This window comes from Cervus canadensis, chromosome 11, assembly GCF_019320065.1.
Source record: "Cervus canadensis isolate Bull #8, Minnesota chromosome 11, ASM1932006v1, whole genome shotgun sequence".
In the NCBI taxonomy this organism is placed as follows: domain Eukaryota; kingdom Metazoa; phylum Chordata; class Mammalia; order Artiodactyla; family Cervidae; genus Cervus; species Cervus canadensis.
The window spans coordinates 46,868,008-46,891,661 of record NC_057396.1 but is presented as its reverse complement, the minus strand read 5'-3'; the positions used below and the strand labels follow the sequence as shown (position 1 = coordinate 46,891,661).

At 43.8% G+C, this 23,654-nt stretch overlaps 1 protein-coding gene across 10 annotated transcripts in view; it reads left to right on the top strand.

The window, feature by feature from the left end:
* The window catches only part of NUMA1 (nuclear mitotic apparatus protein 1), a 71,602-nt gene that overhangs the window by 17,178 nt on the left and 30,770 nt on the right, over positions 1-23,654 (top strand). For 2 of the 10 annotated variants that reach the window (XM_043481228.1, XM_043481227.1), the window contains exon 2: positions 21,486-21,559. In XM_043481228.1, the coding sequence (XP_043337163.1) occupies positions 21,518-21,559 (42 nt within the window). In that variant the 5' untranslated portion in view covers positions 21,486-21,517. Of the gene's footprint in view, positions 1-15,805; positions 16,113-16,188; positions 16,461-16,695; positions 16,945-21,485; positions 21,560-23,654 lie in introns of those variants that run through there. The other 8 variants (XM_043481229.1, XM_043481231.1, XM_043481235.1 and 5 more) reach the window with 8 other exon arrangements.

Genomic DNA, 23,654 nt, shown 5'->3' with positions numbered 1-23,654 from the left:
ATAGCATATAATCATTGTAGGAAATATGAAAAGTACAGAAAAAAAATAGAAAAATATATAAAGAAAAAGCTAAAATCATCCATAACTGTACCATCTGGAGAAAACCACTTATTTTCATTTTAGTATTTTGTACCTATGCATATTTCTCTGTGGAGTAGTCCAGGTCATATAGTACCTACAATTTTGTCTTCTGCTTTTTCTCTGTTTCCCATTGGTTTTTATTATATGTGTGTGTGTGTTAGTTGCTCAGTTGTGTCTCACTCTTTGAGACCCCATGGACTGTACCCTGCAAGGCCCCTCTGTCTGTGGAGTTCTCCAGGCAAGAATACTGGAGTGGGTAGTCATTCCCTTCTCCAGGGGATCTTCCTGACCCAGGGATCGAACTCAGGTCTCCTGCATTGCAGGTCCAGTGCTATACTGCCGCTTCCCACTTGCTGTCTGTTTTACACATGGTAATATATATGTTTCAGTCCTGATTTCCTCATTTGCCCCACCTTCCCCTTCCCCCTCCTTGTCCACATGTTCATTCTCTATGTCTGTCTCTATTCCTGCCCTTTAAATTGGTTCGTGTGCACCATTTTTTCTAGATTCTACATGTATCCTTAATATACGATAAATGTTTTTCTCTTTCTGACTTAACACTCTGTATGACAAACTCTGGGTCCATCCACATCTCCAAAAATAACCCAATTTTCCCCAGCCTTTTTATGGCTAAGTAATATTCCATTGTATGTATGTGTTACATCTTCTTTATCCATTAATCATATAGGATTTTTATAGTGCTTTCAGCTTTTTCTATTTTAAACAATACTGTAATGCTTTGATACAGATTATAAAAGTAATAGATATAATAAGTAAGTCTGTTGCACTTCGTGCTTTATCCTAATCTTACTCTACAGAGGTAACAATGGCTTATTTATTTATTTTTTAACAATGACTTATTAATAGTTTTTATTACTTTATAATTTATTAGTAATTTCTGTTGTATCTTTGCATGAACATTATTTTTTTTTAATTTTTGCATGAACATTATTATGCATAAGTTTTGGTCAGTATTTTTTGTTATTATGATGTATGTCTGCAAGTGAATTACTGGGTGAAATGATGTGAAATTAAATTTTCCTGATTGTATGTCATGGTACAGTTTAGAAAACTTGAAAAATAAGGTGTTTAAGGGAGAAAGTAAGAGTGATCCATAATTCCACAAATCAGAAATAAACATTATTTGACTTGTTTCCTTATAAATATACACATGCACGTTCATACGCACAAGTGTGCAGGTGTGTGTATATGTATCACATACACATCTGTATATGTAGTTTAAAAAATAAATGGTCATACCCACTAACACTATTTATGCTGCTTTTAAATTTCAGCATTCCTCATGTCATTAAAATTAGTTAAAATATTTTTAATGACTGCATAAGGCTTCATCGTATGCATGTATCTTAATTTACTTGAGTTATTGTTAGATATTTAGTTTTTCTCCAGTTTTTCATAATGTTAAATAATTATATTAGTACCTATACATGTATTTATGTTTCAGATAATTTTCTAGACTTTTATTGCTGTGAATGGAATTATTTGATCAAAGAACACCAAACTTTTTTTTTAGCAGTCTCACTTTAAAATTTTTTGGTAAAATATGCATAACAAAATTTACTATTTTAACATGTTAAATTCATAATTAGGTGTACAATTTAGTGGCATTAAGTGTATTTACAGTGTTGTGCAATCATCACTGCTATTCATTTCTAGGACATTTTATCATCCCAGACAGATTCTCTGTACTCATTGAACAATAGTTCCCATTCCTTCCTCCCACAGTCCCTGGTAACCTCTGTTCTACTTTCTATCTCTATGAACCTGCCCATTCTAGGTACCTCATAAATGGGATCATACCATTTTTGTCCCTTTTTGTCTAGTTTATTTCACTTAGCATGTTTGAATATGAACATTTTTTAGGTTCTTGATATGTATTGCCAAATTTCTTTCCAGAGAATCATTTAAAGAATGCCTGATTACTTACATAAGAAAATGCACTGTTCCTTTTTTAATCGTTAGTTTCTCTATTAAAATCCTAGATTGTTATCTTTCCATTATTAAATTATGCAATTTTATACATATTAATGGGATTCCTTTATAGCATATTATTATATAAAGTCAGCTTCTTTGCCATTGTTACATAAGATCAACATTTGGGAGAGGATAGAAGGAGGAAGTGGATGGAGGTGTCACTGTGTGAAGGTCCTATTTGCTAAAATGACCTTTGGAAATGATAGTTCCCCATTTATAAAATGAGGATAATGGCACTTTCCCCATCTGCCCCACAGGAACTGAATGGCCTAAAATTCCCAGTTGAAATTACTTTTATGGCCAGGATCGTCAGAGGGGTAGGATCTAGAAAGCGAGAATCAGCTTCCCTTTCTCACAAAAATCAGGGACCTAACTTTTTTTTGTTTTTTAATATTTTTGTTTGTTTATCGTTTGGTTCTGCCCAGTCTTAGTTGTGGCATACAGGATCTTGCATTGCTGCTTGTGACCTCTTAGCTGTGGCATGTGGTACCTAGTTCCTCAACCAGGGCTCCCTGCTTTGGGAGCTGAGAGTTTTAGCCTGGATCACCAGAGGAAGTCCCAGGACCCTAGCTGTTAGCTATTGGCTAGACATAATGGAAATGTTAGCTGCTTCCTAGTGAATCTTCTCTCTCTAAGCAAAAGGGGAGGAGAGAGATCTCTAATGTGGTGGTAGTGGGGGGGAAGGGATAGTTAGTAGCAGAGAGAGTGGGGCTTCCTTTGATTTCATATTATCCTAGTGCGTGAGTGGGAGCGAAGGTTGCTTATCCACGTCACTGAAGGACCTTAGGAACTGAATCTGTCTCTTACCAGTTGGAATTAAAGAGACAAGGAGAATGAAGAATAGCACATAGAAAACCCTTTAGAGGAGTGTTCCAACCAAGAAGTAGAAGAATGTCTTTTGACTTCTTTTGAGTGTTTTGGATTCATTTCTTCAATATTATATTCCAGACTGATACTGCATATAAATTTATTTTAAAATGAGCCACACTCTCTAACATAGCCACACTCCAGTCAATTGGACAACAGTTAATCTCATTATGAAACTTTTCTTCAGGTGTTAAATTGTTTTGTTTAGATCTGGGTATAAATCTTTTTTGTTCTGCAGGCCATGTAGTTCCAACTATTCACCTTTGCCATTGGTGAAGTGGAGTGTAGCCATAAACACTACATAAATGAATGGGCATGGTTATATTCCAGTAAAACTTGATTTACAAATTAGGGGCAGCTGGCCATCAGGCATAGGTTGGTGACCTCTGGGTCGTGGAGACTACTTTAGATGGTCAGAAGGCCTAGCTTTGATGAGAAGTTGTTGAAAAATTTAGCTTTGAGGTCTGCTACTTACTAGCTATGTCACCTTAGCCTCTCTGAGTTCTCATGTTTAAATTCAAAATAATAATTCTTTCTATTAAAAATAAGAATGACTGATTACACATAAGGATATTTAACTTTTCTGGAAATCAGGAAAATGTAAATTAAAACAAGACTATATTGCTTTTTATCCTTTATTTGGTAAAATAAAAAAAATAGCATCTATTGTTGGAAGGGTGTTGAAAAGGGAATATTTATGTTCTGTTAATGGAACTATAAATTGGTACACTTTTTTGGATGCTAATTTGGGAGTACTTATCAACATTTAACATGCACAGACTTCATCAATCCCAATTATTGGTACATATCCTAGAGAAATATTAGCTTGTATGTAAAAAGGTTCACTATTTATTACTGTAGCATTCTTTCGTAATACAAATTATACAATATGACTGTAGGTGGGTCGACCAAACACACACACACTTTGTCTAAATACACACACATGTGTATCCATACATATGTGCCTGTGTGTACATGCTTAGGAAAAGTCTGAAAGGTTATACAACAAACTTCTAACAGTGGTACTTCTGAGGAAGGGAGTGCGATTGTCAAAAATGGGTTAAAAGTTTGACAAATGGGGTGTTTTGCATTTTACTCTGTGTACTTCTTTATTATATTATTTCATGGTGATAATGTATTCTCCCTCCTTCCCACTTGTTTGGATAGCTGGTGGGCCGGGAGTGTGACACAGTAGAATTAATTCGCCGGCCGGCTCTGCCCATGTCAGTTGAGTTGGAAGCAGCTGCTGAGCTGAGAACAAGGAGCACATGTATGAGGGGATGGGAGGGCACTGTGCGCAGGCGGCTGGGAGAGGCAGCCAGACAGGCCAGTTCTGATTTACCAAGTAACTATCGTATGTCTTGTCTTGACATTCTCCAAATTGCTTTATTCTCAGTTATCACACAGGGCCCAGAGAGGAATTCAGTGAGCGTGCGAAGCATGGATGTTGATAGGAAAAAAAGCAGTCATGTTTGGGACAACAAGGAATGTGTTTGTGTAGAAATAGTTTTTTGTTTCATTTGAAAAGAAATATGTGCAGGGATATTCATTATAGCACTGTTTGAAATCTAACACTGGAAATATCCACGTCCATCAATAGGAAAACACGTGAACATTTTATGGTATATCCTTTATATGCACTGTTGTTATACAGTTTTTTTCAAGTGTGAGTTAGAATTACATTTACTGACCCTTGGGATGTTCATAATCAATTATTGAGAAAAATAAGTTGCAGAGCGATGTTAATATGTAAACCTAGTTTTTGAAAAATAGAGAATAATTTAAAAAATCCTCCTAAAATATAACAAACATACTTGTGCTTATGATTTTGGGGGCCTGGAAAAATCTGATAACATTTCTTTTTTTAAAATTATGGTGATGTGTGCACAAGCCTAGGAACTGAAAGCCTGCAAGTTGTGCGTTTAACTTAATTTTTGGCCATGCTGCGCAGCATGTGGGATCTTAGTTCCCTAACTGGAGATGGAGCCCACCTCCCCCACCCCCCCGCAGCGGAAGCACAGAGTCCTAACTATTGGACCGCCATGGAAGTCCCTAATGTTTCTTATCTTATGGGAGGATTTGGAGGCTGAGAGATTATGGGAGGCTAATTTTATTTTTATCTAACTTTGTATTGCTTCATTAGTTTTACAGAACAAGGAAGATAAACTTCCTGAGTAAAAAATAAAGTTTCCTAAATAGTTTTTCATCTTAATTGATTTCTAAGAGGTACTTTAAATTTTTTTAGTGAGTTAATGAAGTAAAGAATTATGAAAGTAAAAATAGAGTTATCATGTAAATCTCTTGGGTTTAGTATCTGGGTAGTGGAAAGAGAACGCAGGAGCAAGGGAACCAGCTTTGTAGTTGTAGTTCTAAACTTTCTTATGTGTGAGCTTTAATTTAATAAGGTCATTTAACAACTGTTAAACGAGGGCCTCAGTCTTTTCATGTGTAAAGTGAAGAGCTTGTACCAGGAGACAGTGGTCTCCAAGGTCCTTTCTAGGCCTGACATCCCACAGGTTTAGGGTCGTACAGTTCTATAATTGCAACACCTCTTGAGATTTTAGAACGTTGTATTTCATTTACTTTTAAATGCCTTTTGTTTTTGTTACATTTTAACAGTCTGAAATTAAAATGCATTTTATAATTGGCACTGGCTATTTTTTCACATTTTTATTATCTCTAAAATTGAGATATCTTATCATTGAAGATACAGGATAGTTCTACTTTTCAGTGCCTTTTTATTTTCATTAACTATATATGCTTGGCCCCTTTCTGAGCTCCCCTTGCTCCTAATCCCAACAGATTCACTCATATCACCTAGTCGTTCTGGGTAGGGAGAAGTGGGTGGGTGGATATGGTATTTGAGTGTGCAAGGATTTTGTACTAATTAACTGGTAGGTGTCCTATACGTAGCTGCTGCTTGAGAAGTCAGGTAAATATACATGTAGTTCTGAGGTATCCAATTTAATGCTTCTGAACTTTGATTATTCTGTTGTAGTTTTGCCTGGTATTTACTTTTTAAAGTATAACACACATGGAACAGGTTACAAAGTATATAGCTCCTGGAAGTTTACAGAAAATGAACACACCTGTGTAACTAGTCCTATATCAAAAACATTAGCAGCATCCCATTATACCCCCCCTTCCAGCCATTATCCCCGTGCTGTTTTCTTTTTAAAAGGAGTGAAAGTATATGTCAGGATAGCTCATGGTTATCTTGGGTTAGTCTGCTGGAAAGGGCTCCAGGTATGGAGCCAGAACATCAGAGTTGCATCGTGATCCTATTGCTCTTTCGTTGTGTAACCTTAGGGGAGATACTTTTCTGAACTTCATTTCTTTTTGATAAAATGAAAACAATAACGTCTACCTCACAGAACTGTTGTGAGATCACGTGAAATATTTTGTAGATGGAAAATACCATCAGTGGTGAAAAGCCAAAGACAACTGCTAGTTGTTTTCGGTGAGGGAGGGAGAATTCCAAGCAGGAGATGATGTGAACCTCAAGTAAGAAGAGAAATGAAGAAGTTTGTTTGATCCCAAATCCATTCTCTTATCTACCAGTATTATCTCCTTTTTTTGTTGTTGACATTTGGTATAGTCACTAGTTTCTGTTAAATGCTCCAAAATGAAAATAATATAGAGGAGTAGAGGACCTAAATAGAATCCCCAAAGATTTGGAATTTCTTCCATTTTTCTCTCATTTCCTCTCTTAATGCTGGTGCCTCCTAGAGCTGTGTAAGGCAGAGGCTTTGGCCTAAGATTAGCTGATTTCAATAGCAAATGAATATACCACTCCTTACAGGCCCAATAGGGCAAGCATGATCCCACCATAGACCCACTTCTGATTATAGTCACAGTGTTCCAAATGTGACCCAAATTGACATCTCTAACCTATATAAAGATTGCATCTTATAAACAGTTCATTTTAAAAACTTAATTTGAAATCTTTCATTCATTCAGTAAATGCTTATCAGGTGCCATGCACTTTACTCAGTTCTAGGAATTCAGTGGTGAGCACACGGTATGTGATTTCATGGAATTTACAGTAGTAGAAAAAAGAGAATGAAATTTAAAAAGATGTAACTAGAGACTATGAGAGCTCTAAAGGAAAAGAATATGATGCTGTGCCTGACATAATCCAGGTGGTTAGGGAGATTTTACATGGAGAACTAACATTTGAGCAAAGATATGAAGGTTAAGATGGGGCTTCCCAGGTGGCGCTAGCGGTAAAGAACCCCCCTGCCAACACAGGAGACATAAGAGACTTGGCTTCTGTCCCTGGGTGGGGAGGATCCCCTGAAGGAGGGCATGGCAACCCACTCCAGTATTCTTGCCTGGGGAATCCAGTATTCTTACTGGACAGAGGAGCCTGCAGGCTCTAGTCCATAGGGTCCCACAGAGTTGGACATGACTGAAGCAACTTAGCATGCAATCACGCATGAAGGGTAAGTTAGAATTAATCATGTGGACAGGAAGAGAAAGCTTTGGGTAGGAGGAAGAGCATGCACAACACTAGACCACACACAGAAGTAACTTTTTACTAATGAACTTCAGTACCTTTTTACTAATGAACTTTCAACCTCTGTGCTGGGTACTGTGCTAAGCACTTTCTTTACACATACTATCTTATAAATTCCTTATATCACCCTCTGAGAAAGTATTCTTACTCCCATTTTACAGATGGGAAAGCTTGCACAGTTATTAAAGTCCTAGAGCCAGGATTTTTTTTTTTTTTTTTTTTTTAAATATGGCTCCAGCTTTTTTTGGCTGTGCTGGGTATTTGTTGTTACATGCGGGGGCTCTCTAGTTGCAGTGATCGAGGGTTACTCTTTGCTGCATGGGCTTGTCATTGTGGTGGCTTCTCTTGTTGCGGAGCACAGGCTAGAGCACGAGGGTTTTAGTGGTTGCGGCTCGAAGGTTCTAGAGCGTGGGCTCAGTGGTGGTGCGTGGGCTCAGGTACTCCATGGCACGTGGAATCTCCCCTGACGAGGAATTGAACCAGTGTTCCCTGCATTGGCAGTTGGACTTTTTAATCTACTGTACAACCAGGGACGTCCCTAGAGCCAGAGTTTTAATTAGTCTGTCTAACTCCAGACTCCATACTCTTAACCATTATGCTATATTGCCTTCCTTCTGTTTCTCACCATTTCAGCCTATACTTTATACAGCCAGGAATGTAGGTCTGATCTATGTTACTCCCCTTTGCTTCTTCCCTTCAGAAACCTTTTTCCCATCACCTCCAGGACAACATCTGAATTCCTTAGTGTGATGTCAGTTCCTCATGGATTAGTGCTACTTAGCCTCACCATCTGCTACACCTTCCTAAAACTGCACCCCATGGCTCAGATGTAGTAAGCTCTGTCTTTGCACATGCTGTTCTCCCTGCTAGAATGCTTTTTTTTTTTTTTAACTTTTGGTGAAACCTTACTCATCCTACTCATACTTTAAGTACCCAGCTTCAATGCTACTTCCTCGGTAAAGCTTTCCTCATCATGCCTTCCTGAGTTAATCCGTCCCTCACAGGGCCTGTAAAACAGTAGCTCCTCCTGTGTTCCTCTTCTGAAGTCTTTCACTGAAGTGAGAATCCTAGAGGTCTTTGCTGCTCCTCACCTTTCCCATACTCCTGTTTCCTAAGATCTTGGAGCCTATTCCACAGTGCCTTTTAAATATACCTTTTTTAAACGTTCCTACTGCCCTTGCCTGACAGAAGCAGTTTTACTTCTGCTGTCCTCTGCCTCTGGACTCACCGTCCTGCCAGATCCATCCTTTCCAAAGCACTTAGCCACGCATGCCATTCTCCTGCTCAAACCCTTCAGTGCCTCCCACTGCTCTTTAGTAAGTCCCTCCTGGTCTCTACTACACTTTCCAGTGTTCTCTTACCTTCCAATCAGCAATACTCAAGGCCTTGTTCTTTGGGCTCATGTTTAGGTGAGTTATAGGTATGTCTCTTCACAGGATTTTGAGCCCATCTCATTCATCTGAGCACAGTATTTGTAGGTTGTTTGTTTCATGTTTATAGTTGAATGTCTCTGATTAAATTTCATTAACTCTAAGAGTAACATATGCATTTTGGAGACTTTTTATCGTGAATAGTTTTTTTCAAAAGGGGTTTGGTCCTAAAGGGAGATTTCATTTAGAAAAACTGCTTGTGGAGGGATTCTGTACTTCTCAGTGACGCCAGATATATGGAATGTTATTTTGTAGAATGGTGTTTAGCATCTTTAAAGGTGGAGAAAATGATTCCAGCTCTGCCCACTTCACAAGCTGTAGTAGAAACAGTTTGAACAAGGAATTGAAAAGTGCTTTGTATGAATAAAAAGCTGTGCTGATGGGAAAGGTATATAGGATGTAGCTTAGTTGGACTGGAGAGAGCCATGGATTTAGAAGGTGAGTTCTGGTTCTGCAGCCTTGGTGGTTGACCCTGAGGGCAGGTATTGCCTTCTTTTTTGAAGCCTAGGGTCCTAGTTATAAAATTGTTAATAAACATGCTTGCCTTTTAGGGTTCTAAGTTTAGGGGAGTTAATTGAGACGTGAGATGTAGCCTTCTTTAAATCCTAGAAATCTGTTAAAATGTTAGGGTTTTTCAATTTTTTTAATTTTTAAATTTTTTATCATGACCATGTTAGAGACTAGATTCATTTATTTTACTTATTAGTAACACTGACAGGTTTGGTTCTTGAGTTATCTGGCACCCCATTCAGAAATCTAATCCCTATTAATATGTTTTTGTTCATTTCTGTCAGTGGTTAAAATCATCCTGGTGTGATAGAAGCAGTGGATTTGAACCAGAAAGACAGAGGTTTCAGTGCTGTGTGAGAGGTGGAGATATGAAAGAGAGAGAAGAAGAGGAAGACAGAGAGAGGGTAGAGGGAGATGTCCTCTGAGTTTTGTGATTACTTAAAACCGACTTGAAACAGACCAGATCCTGCAGGATCCTGCTCTCCCAGCTCATGTTCTGAAATCACAAGTTGTCTTGAATTGGCAGGCCTTGCTCAGGCATACAAATAAACTGTAAAATTTCTCTCAGGCAGAAGATAGGAAATCTTCAGCAGAGCTGTCACATGTATTCCAGTGTTGATCTAAGGGGGGACTAAAAGACCATTAAGGGCTCTTTCATCCTTGAGATTCTGTGATTTGTTGGCCAGGTATAGAAGGCTGCTTTTCTTTAGGGTGTTGAGATCAATGTAATCATAAATTGCACTTTCTCTGTGGCTTTTATTTATGAAACCTTGTAAATGCCAAGTATGGCTCCTATTATTTTTCATTGTACCCCATGCAAAGTTGGAACTACCAATTTTTGAGGACCTCCTCCTCTCGTCAGGGTTAATGAAACACCCTTCAGTGCCTCACTTTGGGCACGGGACCCAGTAGGGTGACAGACAAAGTGCCTGTTTCTAGTGGACTTGCTATTTGGGGAAGAAGGAAGCCCTAACTGGTGAGGTTTTTGACCAGGTACTGAGGAAATTCATTTTATTGCAAGATTCTTGTTATTGAGAATGGTGTCCTGGAGAAAGAATCATGGGAAATTTTTGGAGATACCTTTAGATATGATCTGACCCTCACCTTTTCCTGAGGCCCAAGTTAGGGCAAGTGCCTTGCTTGAAGCCACAAGTACAGTCTGTGGCTGGCGCAGAATTTCCCTCCAGTCACTTCCAACACCAAACCTAGTGTGTTTTCTATTACTGGCAAGGCTGTCTCCAGGAGTTGCAAATCTTTACATTAAAACTGTTCCTTTCATTTCTTTGACCTTTCTCATCATCAGTTCTGTGCTTTTGAGCAAACACTGTGCTAGATATGTTGCCTGTAGGGACAGAGCCCTTTGCTCCTCTGTGACAATGAAACAGGGTGAACAGGTTCTTAGGTGTTTTGTAGAAAGACCTCCTTGAGGGAGAAGTGAATAGAGCCTCTTGGATGTCATAATGAATCCTCTCTGGGTTTTGATATGCCCTCTGCTTTTCTCCCCAGGAAGCTCAGGCTTGCCAACACTGCCTCATTACTTAGCCACTACCCTCTGGAGAGGGAGAATGAGGCCTGGTAAATAAGCTCCAGGTCAGGGTTCTGAAATATTGTCCTTCCCTCCAGCCAATGGTATTTCCTCCAGCCTTCTTTCTCCATGGCTTCTCACCCTTTAGATATGTCCAACATCCCTTCTAGGAGAAGGCTTCTCTTTTGTGCTTGCTGATTCAGAAGAGTTTTGGCCCTTTAATGTTTATAAAGCTCTTGCATCTTCAGAAAAAAACTTAAGTGGTTACTTAAAAAAAAAAATTATTTATTTGGCTGCGCCAGGTGTTAGCTGTGGCACACGGGAGCTTCGATCGTTGTTGTGGCATGAACACTCTTAGCTGCAGCATGGGGGATCTAGTTTCCTGACAGGGATTGGACCTGGGTCCCCTGCATTGGGAGTGTGGAGTCTTAGCTACTGGACCACCAGGGAAGTCCTTTTAGGGGTTATCTTGGAAATTGGAACTGTTGACTGTTTTTGATTAAACAGTTGATCTTTAGAAGGAGGTAGAGGTACGAGGCTTCTTTGAGCCACTGAGGATGTGCTGCTGCCTTTTTTTTCATTCAATGATTGCTTATTCAAGAGCAGCAGAGACTAGTTTAGAGACCAGATAGACAACTCACTATTTAGGTAACAAAGTCACTTAATTTCTGAGCCTCAGATTTTGTCATCTTTAGAAATAAAACCTACCTTAAGACTTCCCTGAGAATTAGATAAAATGACCATGTAAGAGGGTGGGATCTGGGCTCAAATGGAGCTCAGATTTTACCTCCAACACTTATTCTTTGTGACCTTCAGCAAGTTATGTAACCATTCTCAGTTTTCCATTTCGGTAAAATAGGGATAATCATAGTATTTTGGGTTATTGTGTCACTGGGTTATTGTGAGGATTAAACAAAGTAAAGCTAAGAAGTGTTCAGCACAGTGTCTGGCACATACCAAGTGCTCATTACATGTTAGCTGTTAATTACAACAGTAACAGCAGCAATAATGATAGTCTTTAGGTATTTATTATGCTAGGACATCCAGTGGCAGAGGAAGGACTTAGAAGGCATTGCATAGGTAGTGGATCCATAAGCCTTTCTCCTGCCAGCGTTCCTTGTGGGAGGGCCTGTAGGGACTGAGAGAGAGGCTCTCATTAGGCTTTAGCCTGTAGCTTCCTGTGGGGAAAGCTTCCCTCCCAGGCTGGACGGCTGAGGTGTGAGGTTCAGAGGGACCTCAGAAGACTGTGCGAAGACCAGTCTGGCGGGGTGGAGGGTTTGGGTACGGGCAGTGACTGTGGAAGGTAAGACATGGCCCGGGTCCCATAGGGCCATGAATGCCAGGCAAAGGATTCGCGTTAAGAACCACTCATTCCTGAGCCATCTCAGGGGAATAGCTCCCTTCCTTTCTTCAGTTTAAACTTGTAAAAATGAGAATACACTTTAAAAAATCATAACGCTTATATCTTAAACAAGAATAATAAACACCCATACACCATATACCACTCAACTCAGGAGATGTAATATACCAGACACCTTGAAAACACCTTGTGCATTCTGCACCCATCCCCAATGCCTCCAACCTCTACCTGAAGGCTATTTCAAATTTTGTGTTAGGTGCCGTTTTCTTCCCCTCCTTCTCTTTCTTTTAAAAATGGTTTTACCACTCTTAGAGCAATCTTTTGGGGACCGTGAGCAGGGGCTGTGGAATCCAGCAGGAGCCATGTGGCCTGCTGACTGCCTGGCTAGGCTGAGAGGAGGGGTGGGGAGGTTCTTCTGGCTGGCTGCCCTGGGAGAGGAGGGCAGGGGAAGGGAGAGGAGGGCAGGGGAGTGGCGCTGTGTGGTGGGGGAGGGAGAGGCCGGGGAAGTTGGCCCAGCTCCTTGGGCTGTCCTGAGGAGCAGGCCCAGAAGCTTGGCAGCTGTGGTGGAGAGGTTCCAGAGGAGAGTTCAGCGCCTCTGAGGCTGCACAGCTGGAAGCTGTTGTCTAGAGTTTAAAGCCAAGGGAGGGCGGGAGGAGGACTTCTTGTATTCTTTTGAGACGCAGTATCAATCCTTTCGTGTGCTAGGGAGCTTCAGAGCTGACACAGTGCCAGATGTGGCAATGGTGATTTTAGGAGGCCTGCCTCCTATTTTCACCTCAGACCTTTTCTGGAGTATTGATCATGCCAGTCATTAAATCATGTTTGCCTCTTTGCTTTTCTATAAAAGCTTTGGCTTTTGCTTTGCCTGTACTTTCCTGGTGCATCTTTGAATACCAAGAGCGATTGCTAATCACAGACTGTAAGTGATACCGTGGGAACAGGATACAGGGTCTGCCTGGGAGAAGAAGTGGGACCATGGTGGTCTCTGCAGCAATGGGCCTTGTTCTGACCCCCTCCAGAACACCCCCACTACTCACCACAGTCCTACTCTAGTGGCCAGAAGGTTGAATTTGGAAGCCTTCCATCCAGATGTAGTTCAGTGGAACAGATACCATGAGGTATCATAGACAGTTATGCCCTTGAGGAATTTACATTCTAGATGTGAAAACAAGACTTCCCTGCATATACAGTCAAGGCAATACAAATGACAAATGCAGTACGTAGACACATTATTCTGATCACCAGTGTAATACATGGTTATTAAAAATAAACTCAAACATAAAAAGACACCCAGTGTAGAAAGTCCCCTACAATCTAACTCCATCACAAGATAACCAGTAGTTGAGGTGTTGATAAAGTAAAATCCATAGAGGCATACTGATGGAAGGAAAGCAAGCATCCTGGCTGGGGACCTAATCTCTTTCAGGGAGAAGCACCCCACTAGCTTCCCTGACAAATGGTGAGCGAAATTCTGCTTGGACACCTTGGTGACAAGGGTTCAAAATCCTATAGTAGGAATTGACCTTTAAGTACCACCCTGTGCCTTACTTGCTAGTCAGTGTGCTGGATTCCTGGTAGCTCAGCTGGTAAAGAATCCACCTGCAGTGCAGGAGACCCTGGTTTGATTCCTGAGTCGACAAAAATCCCCTGGAGAAGGGATAGGCTACCCACTCCAGTATTCTTGGGCTTCCCTGGTGCCTCAGATGGTAAAGAATCCACAAAGCAGGAGACCTGGGTTCCATCCCTGGGTTGGAAAAATCCCCTGGAGGAGGGCATGGCAACCCACTTCAGTATTCTTGTCTGGAGAATCCCCATGGACGGAGGAGCCTGGTGGGCTAGAGTCCATGGGGTTGCAGAGAGTCAGACATGACTGAGCATGTATGCTTTTTAGAGTGTCCTCTAGCAGTGCCTTTTGCATAGTAGGTACTTGATAAATGTTTGTGATGTAAGTGGAAGTAAGATGAGAGGCTTCCCAATGACCCGTGGGTTTCTCTCGTGGTCTCAGTGAGGGTCACTGTTTGGTGGGTGGAAACTCTGTGGTTTTATGATAATCAGACATCTTTTCTTTTCAGTTGCAAAGAGCCGGACACTACTGAGCGACTAAGCACAAGAAGTGTGTTGGACATTTTATAGAGGTTATTGAATCCTCATCACAATCTTACAAAATAAGTATCTATCCTTGTTTTACAAATAGGAGTACTGAGACTCAGGTTACTTGCCAGGGGTCACAGAACAGCAGGTGGTGTCAGTGTCCTGCCATTCACTAGCTGTGTGATCTGGGGCAAATTATTTTATCTCTGTGGCTCAGTTTACTCACTGTAAAGATGAGTGATAATAGTATCTACTCTTTGAAGGGAGTTTTTCAGATTAATGAGTTTAACACAACACACACTAGACCAGCAGAACAGTGCTTGGCACATAGTATGTACACAGTAAGCATTAGCTGTTTATTGTACCTTGTTTTCTTTCGTGTTCTATTAATAATGTGATCCCTAGCATCTCTACACTTATTTTAATTCTGTATATGGCTTCTCTGTCCTCCCTCCCACCCCTCACACTTTCTTCTTTACAATTCCTCCCTCAGCTTTCAGTCATTCCCTTCCCTTCATCCTGTCCCCACTGTCTGTCATTCCCCTTCTTTCCACTCTCTTACCTTCCCCCCTCCAACCATTGCCTGTCTCCTGTCTGTCATGGCAGCCTTCTGACCTGCTTCCCTGCTGCTAGTCTCATTCATCTATATACCAGAATAATTTCTCAAAGTACACTTCTCATCACACCACATCTCTGTGCTAAAAACAAACAATAAATATCTAAATCTTTGTTCCATTTCTTGAAGTTCAGAATTTTCCAAATCTTACCCCAATTCTCCCTTCAAGTCTGTTCCTCCACTACATCCACACCTTTCTGCTTTCCTTCTTCCTTCCTTCTCTCTCCATTTCTATGTGGGCAAGTTCTACCTATGTGTTTTAAGATCCAGATTAAAATATCACTTAGTTTTTAGTCCTTCCCTACTCTCGACTGGTTAGAATTTTTTTGTCTTTTTTGGTGAAAAATTAGCACATGCTGAAATTGAAATTGAAATTATATTAGTACAGATGCTTGGTGTGATTCTTTGTATGCTCTCTGGGCTCGGAGAGTAAAAAATCTGCCTGTAATGCAGGAGACTCAGGTTTGATCCCTGGGTTGGGAAGATCCTGTGAAGGGAATGGCAACCCACTCCAGTATTCTTGCCTACGAAATTCCTTGGACAGAGAAGCCTGGTGGGCTACAGTCCATGGGGTCGCAAAGAGTCGGACACGACTGAGCACGTAAGCTCTCTCGAGTGTCCTCTAGCAGTAACTTTTGCATAGTAGGTGCTTAATAAATGTTTGCGGTGTAAGTGCAAGTAAGATGAGGGGCTTCCCGTTGGCCGGTGGGTTTCTCTCATGATCGGTGAGAGTCATTGTTTGGTGGGTGGAAACACTGTGGTTTTGTTTTATGAGCGTCAGACATCTTTTCTTTTCGGCCCTGGAGGGGAGGCGGGAGCAGACTCTGCCGACGGGTCCCAGTGCCTGTGTCTGTTGAGGGGCTCCTGCCTGCCGCCCGAGGTCCCGAGACTCGGCCCCTCAGCCCCTCCCCACCAGTGCTTGGCGGAACAGGGGATTAGGTTCTGGCAGCACAGCTGGGGTTTTGGCGGCCATTCCGCAGCCGACAATAGCGCGCAGTCACCCGGACAGGACAGCGCAGGCCCGCGCTCCAGGGCCGCCGTGGGCCCGGGCACCTGGTTTGGGTGGCCGAGGGGGAGGAGCGGGCGCGGCGCGGCAGCCCAGCCTAGCCACGCAGAAGGTACGGGCTGGAGAGGTTCCCTCGGGGAACGGGGCGGCCATGTCCCAGGGCAGGCGGCGCCCGCGGACGGAGGCCGGCGCTTTGTGTGCGAGCGAGCGGCGTGTGTGCTTAGAGACGCGGCCCGCCCCGGAGCCGGCAGGAAACCGCCCCTTGTTTCCGAGGGCCTGCGTCCCTCGCGCTCTCCAAAGCCTCTGTTGCCGGGTCTTCCTCCCTGCCCTGCTCGCCTCCAGGCAGGGCTGATCTAACCCCCGGGGCAGCCCGCGGCCTACCCTACAGCGGCTGGCCAGAGACGGAGGGGCTGTCACTGCCGTCTTAAGAGCGCGAAGGGGGAGTGTCCGGGGATATCAGGTTTGTCAGGCAGGCCGCTGTGAGATGCGTTTCGTGTGTTTATGCCACAGTTTGCTTTGGCGCTCGCCACTGTTGCAGTTCAGTATTTTTGTCTGCCGGCTCCTCCCCCCGCCGCCCCCACCCCGCGCGTCCTGGGCTCTTGTTTGCGGGCCGGGCTTCGGCAGCTCTCCCTCTCCGGCGCGCCGGGGGCCCCCTCCTCCCGGCCCCCGACTGCCGCCCTTCCCCCCTTGCGGAGAGTGCCCTGCTCCCCGCTCGCGGAAGCTCGCTGCGCCTTTAAAGAAAGCAGACTCCTGGCTGTGACGCACTTCTGGCTGTCAGCCAGGAAGATCGCTCCTGCCAGGCTGACTGAGAAGAAAACCAACAACTTTTCTTTTGTGTGTGGGGGGTTACTTTCCACTAGACCCCCCCCTTCCTCCTCTCCTTTCAAGATTTAAATGCTAATGGCGGATTAAAACCTCTAGATCCGTGTGGCTTTGGGAGTCTGGTAAGGCCCCCCTCCCCTTTCCCCCCCTGCACTGAGACTTTTTCTCCCTCACTGTTTCTCTCGGGTTTTGTTCAAACATGGAGGAGGGGGTGCGGTGGACTCTCCCCCCTCACCTCCCTTTCCTGCGCCATCCTTGAAGGGGAGGGAGAGGAGAGGGAGAGCAAATAAACACTCAGAAACAGGCGCTGGGAGCAGAGCTTGCCAACATCCGGGAGTTGGCGCCTTTTAGAGCAAAGGGTCGCTTTCTTTCCCCCTCGCGTAGATGTCAGCGTGTTTTTGTTCGCAGGGAGAAAGCGTGTGCGCCTGCACGTTGAGCTGTAGACAGCTCGGGAGAGCGTCTCTATTCCCGAGTGAGGCCTGGGTGTGTACACAGCGGTGGGGAGTGAAAAAGGTTCATTTTGTCCGCTGGTAGGGACCAGGGGGTGTTGATATAGCAGTGGGGGCAGGCGCTGATAAGCTGCTGGAGTGGGTGTGTGTGTGTAGTGTCGGGCTGTAGGCCCCAGATCTGGTTCTTGATTGCAGCCCTTGTGCCCACATCTTTCTGATCTGGACCCTACAGAGCCTAGGGGGAAGGGCAGATACTAGTAAGCCACTTTGAAGAAACCAGGGAAACCTTGGTTTCCCTTGCACTCCTTCCCGTGTTCCTCACCAGGACACTGGGCCAAATGCTAGGCTACACAGAGGGGCTGGTCTGCGTGCAGAGGGGGAGGCCTGAGTCCAGAGTGAGCCCCTTCGAGAGCTTGGGAGTACAGCCAGCACCACTGGTTTGCCCTGACCTCAGGAGTGCAGAGAAACTCTTTGGACTTGGACAAGAGCTCCTGCTCAGAACTCCTCAGGGGTTGAAGAGGACTGTGTTTCCCCTCATTGGCTTCTCTCAGGGCTGCTGGTTCTTGGGCCTTTTACCTCCTCCTAGCCAGGGCTGCACCAGCAGGATATTTCCTATCCTGTTCTTTATGACCCGTGAGCCAGTGGTGACATGAATTGGCCTTTGCTGGGGCCACTCTGGGATAACCTACCAGATGAGGTCTGGGTGCTTGCCTGAGTGTGCCTCCTCTCCTGTCAGAGGAGAGGAACACCCTCACAATTAGGGTGTTCGCTCTGTGGATGTGGGGGTATCCTTTTAGAAAGACGTATGGAGGTCACAGGCAGGCAGGCTGTCTAGGTAGGTAGTGGTAAATCTTGCCATTGAGCATGGGCACAGAGTTGGGACAGCCATTTCTCTTATGAGTTGTGGGCCTTCGGAACCACAGTAGAAAAGCAGTGGGTCACGCAGCTGGAACCTTTGAGGTGAGGGTTTGTGTAGGCTTTGGGTCCTGAAGGTCTGGGAATGGGAGTTATCACCTAAAAGAATGAAGATTCAGTGGAGGCGGGGGCCCCTGTGCTGAGTTATCAGTACAGTTCTGCAGCTTTCTGAGACCACAGGGCACTTTGGTGTTATCTTGGTGTTCATGAGGGCAGTCAGTGGCTAAGTAGTGGTCTCAGAAGTAGCTGGTACCCAATTTGGGGGGGCGGGATGAGGAGAGTAGTGCTGCCACAATTCAAAACTCTGGCCTTTAGCCTGTACTTGGTCAGTGCTTAAAACTGAAGCTTTTCCAGAACAGACCCCAAGCTCAGCAACCTGACCCTCCAGTCCTGGTCCTTGCATCTGAGCAGGTGGTTTGCATTAACTTCAGCCCTGGTAGGAAACCAGGGCTAGGTTTTAACTCTTTAAGACCCAGAGAGGGTACAGGCCAGGTCCCTGCGTATCTCTTGAGTGTCGAGTTCTTGTCCTGATTTATCTTCTCTGGAGACAGAGGGGTTACCTTAAATGTGGGGAGTGATCCTGACATGAGGGAGTTACATTATGTCACTTGTGAAAATGTCAAGAGGATACAAGACCTTTGGTTTATAAGGCAGCTGCTTTTGTGTCTTGATTCCTTCTTGAGCCCAGGGCAAAGAGAGAATGCCTTCTCTGCTGAGGGCACTTCTTTTCAAAGAAAGAGATAGGTTAAAATTGTGAAGGTGTCCACAGAGGGACTGCATCTCAAGATTTTTATTTGTTAATTGATTGAGGGTTTTGAGGGTGGGTTGGGGGTGAGTTGCCTGATTGAATTGGGGGTGAATCTTAGCAGACCTTTCTGTGAAATGGTTCCAGGCTGCAATCGAGGGGATCTGTTTTTCCATCACCATCACCCAGTCTTCTGGGTGGGGCCTGCCTCAGATTTCAGGGGGAGGGTGTGGAGGATGGTGCTCTGGCTGGGAGCCCTAGGGTTCCAAGCCAAGGTCTGCTTAAAGTTGTAGTCCCATTGCCGAGGTCTAGCTGTGCGACTGGCTTCAGTCATTCAATATCCAGAGGTGAGTGAATGACTGAGCTGCCCCAAAGGCTCTCACCCCAGTGTCCTGTCTCTGAGAAAGTGCCCCTCTGTGGCATTTGACCTGATAAGGTCTTTCCTTATGTTGAATATTGAATTCTGCCCGTTCCTGTGCCTGGGGAGCACAGAAGAAGGCATTTGGCCTTGACACCAGTATTAGACAGGCTCCCCTGGGAGGACATAAGGGTTGTGTGTTTTGCCTCTGAGATGAAGGGAAGAGGTGGGTCAGGTCATTTTTAGCAACACAGCTGTGGAATCTCTCAGGGGCGGCAAGATCCACCTCCGGTTGCAAATGCAATTTCTGACTGCAGTTTTGGGCCTCATCAAAAGGACAGCAAGTCTGGAGAGGCAGCAGTGGGTTGATGAGGAGGTGATCAGGGCCTCATTGCCCTTGTTCCTGAATAGCTCTGAGCTTCTATTTATTTATTTATTTTGCCCTAAAGAAGCCCCAGTATAGCATTTGGACATTGCTGCCTTTACTCCAAGGGCCAAGCGTGGTCCTTGCGATAACTTTGACTAACCACCAGAAAAGCCTTATTGCAGTTCAGCAGTTGAGGCCATCTGCCTTCATCCTGTCGAGGGAGCAAGGCAGTCAGTGCCCATAGATAGGCCACCCTGGGTGAACATCATCCAAAACCAAGGAATACAGAGGCCCCTTAGTTTCTCTGCCCTCCTGAGAACTCTCCCTTACCACTGCACTTGCTTTTGCCAAAACCTGGGTGAACTGGCTCATTTCCAAAACTGTGACGTTTGTATGGCAGGTGGAATCACATTGGGTTTTGCAGGGTCAGGAAGCGATTAATTACAATTAGCATTTAGTTATATTTGGCATTTAATTATTTTCTTCTATTATTTAGTGCATCTTCTATGTTTAATTTTACTTCCTTCTGTAAGCCCCTCAAAGCAGGGACCATGTCATTGTTTCCCATTTCCCATGTAGCTTCCAGCACAGGATGAGCATATGTAAGGACTAAGAAAAAAACCTCTTTGGTTGATTTTATTAAGCAGAGTACACTTGCAGAGGAAGGCCTAAGAGATGATGGGTAGTGGATTAACAGATTTATGTATCTCTTTCCCCATTAGACAGTGAGCTCCTTATGGACAAGCATGGTGTCTTACCCCAGCATGTTGTATTCAGATAGTACTCAGCATGTGTTGGTCCCACAGAACCCACACCTTGGAGATGCTGATAATGTGGGGAAAGTTACAGGTGATGACTCTCACCACTCTTGTTCCTCCTACTAGAGTAGTGACAGACTTGGCACCCATGGCAGTAGGAGGTGGGGGTGGGGCTGATTACTCTCATGAAGAGTTGTAGGAATTATGGGAGCTGGTAAGAGATGTTGGGGAATATTTAGTCACCAGGTGTGTAGTCTCTTGAGCAGGTTGGCAGACAGATGGAAGATTCCCACTGGAAAGGAAAATTGGGAGTAAAAATACCAGGACAAGTACCTAATCTTTCATTAACTGTCCCCTGGGATCTCTGCCAGAATTGGATTTGGCTTCATCCTGTCTCCCATTTGAGCCATGTCTTTGACGTTTCTGTGGGGGATATAAAAATCCAGAATTTGATGGTTTTCCCCAAAGACTTGGTTATTGTTAATTAGGCAGACTTCGGGTACCTACAGAAAGAGCCAGAAATCAATCTTTTTGCTTAAGGACAGTGATCATTTATTGAAAACCTACTATGTGCCAGGCACTATGCTATTTGCTTTATCTGTTTTATCTTGAAGCATCACAGTAAATAACCTAGAGAGGTTTTTGCAGATGCCATTTTGCAGGTGAGGAAACAGACTAAAAGAAGTTAATGCTACTTGTCCAAGGTCACAAGAGCATGGTCACATGGAATCAGCATTCAAACCTAGGTGTGTCTGAAAAACCATGTTTGTTCCACGTTTTAAGGGCACCACGTCCCAAAGAGTAGGGTTGAAGTCCAGCTTTGAGTGTTGTATTTTCTAAGGGACAGAAAGATTGTATGTAGAGCTTGTGGACATTGAATTAAATGCAGAGTTCTTTATTGTCAACTATGACACTGTATGTTTTATAGAATAATTTTGTTGTATGCTCTGAGCTCTCTAAAAACTCCCATGGTGCCTTGGTAGAGCTGGTAAATGAAGCCATTTCCCCCTTCTTCCTTCATCATGGATATCTGATGTAATTAACCGTCCTGCCTCTTCTCTCGGGTTCCAGGTGCATCGGGGTGACTGTCGGGGTTCACCAAGATGACGCTCCATGCCACCCGGGCGGCTGCACTCCTCACTTGGGTGAGTGGTCTTCCTCTCTCTCCTTTGTGTGCCACGCTTTTCCAGGAAGCTTGGGAGAGGTGAGAGAGGAGTTCTGTAGGAGTCAGGGCCATGTAGAGTCTTCTCCTCTCCAGATAAAGAAAAAGCAGTTTTCTTTTGCCTTTCCCCTTAGCTTTTTTTTTAATTGGGGTAAAATTGTTTTACAATGTTGTGTTACTTTCAGGTGTATAGCAAAGTGAATCTGTTACACAAATACATACATCCACTCTTTTTAAGGTTTTTTCCCCCATATGGTCCATTATAGAGTATTGAGGAGAGCTCCCTGTGTTGTACAATAAGTCCTTATTAATTATCTATTTCATGTATAGTAGTATGTATTTGTCAGCCCTAATCTTCGAGTTTATTGCTCACCCCCCTTACCCCCTTGTAACCATAAGTTTATGTTCTACATCTGTAACTCTATTTTGGTTTTGTAGATAAGTTCATTTGTAGCCTCTTTTTAGGTTCTACATATAAATGGTATCATGTGGTGTTTGTCTTTCACTGTCTGACTTAACTTCCTTTAGTATGAGACCCTCTAGGTCCATCCTTGTTGCTGCAGATGGCATTATTTTGTTCTTTTTATGGCTGAGTTCCCTTCAGTTTTTTAAAATTTGTTTGTTTATCTATTGGCTCTGCTGGGCCTTCATTGCTTCAAGGGCTTTTTCTCTAGTAGCGAGGAGAGGCAGCTGCTCTTTAGTTGCGGTGCGCGGGCGCTCGCTGTGGCAGCTTCTCTTGTTGCAGTGTGGGGCTGAGTCCTTGCGGTTCCTGGGCTGAGTCCTTGTGGTTCCTGGGCTCAGTAGTTGTGCTGCGTGGGCTTAGTTGCTCTGAGACAGGTGGGATCTTCTGGGACCAGGTATCAAACCCATGTCAGCTTCTCTTGTTGCAGTGTGGGGCTGAGTCCTTGTGGTTCCTGGGCTCAGTAGTTGTGCTGCGTGGGCTTAGTTGCTCTGACACAGGTGGGATCTTCTGGGACCAGGTATCAAACCCATGTCAGCTTCTCTTGTTGCAGTGTGGGGCTGAGTCCTTGCAATTCCTGGGCTGAGTCCTTGTGGTTCCTGGACTCAGTAGTTGTGCTGCGTGGGCTTAGTTGCTCTGAGACAGGTGGGATCTTCTGGGACCAGGTATCAAACCCATGTCTCCTGCATTGGCAGGTGGATTCTTGACCACTGAGCCACCAGGGAAGCCCTCCCCTTGGTATTTAACTTTTATTATTTCTGATGATGTCGCTGCTGAGAAGTGACCCCTGACTTGACTTGTATAGCTTAGGAAGGGCTTCTCTGAGGTATATATTCCCTTTGAGTGATGGGAAGGTGGCTGCAAAGCAGCGTGGGAACCCATGTTGGCACCCTCCTTGTGCATGTTTCTTTCTTTTTTTTTCCTTTCATGTTTCTGAAGAAGGGTTGATGCTAAATTTCGTTGACGTGTAGGGACTTTGGTCTTGAAAGGCCTTTAATCTCAGGGCAAGGTTCTCCTTGCTTTCGTTGCTCTGTTTCTGTCAGCTTCCGTTGTCCTCCTAGTGCCTTCTTGATTACTTCACCAAAATTCTTCTGCTAGGTCTTTTCATATACTTCTGCCTAAGACAATGGCAAATGAAAAAATAATGCTGAGCATTGGGAACTTAAAGCTACAGAGAAACAGAAGAAGCCACACAGTGTAATGATGACACATGTGGATCTTAGAGGCAGACAGCTCAGCTTAGAGTCGTTGCTCTGGCTTATCTCTGTGACCCAGGACAAGTTACTTAAGCCTCTCAGCACCTCATTTTAATAATAATGCCTCATGGAGTTATTATGAGAATATGAGATAATGTCTGTAAAAAATACTTAAATATTAAAATATTACCTGGGGGAATTCCCTGGCAGTCCAGTGGTTAAAACTCCATGCTTCCACTGCAGGGGCATGGATTTGATCTGTGGTTGGGGAACTAAGGTCCTGCATGCCACACAGAGTGACCAGTAAATAAATAAATAAATAACACGCCACACAGAGTGACCAATAAATAAATAAATATGCTGCACAGAATGACTGATAAATAAATAAATAAATAAAATGAGTAAGTAAATAAAGTATTGCC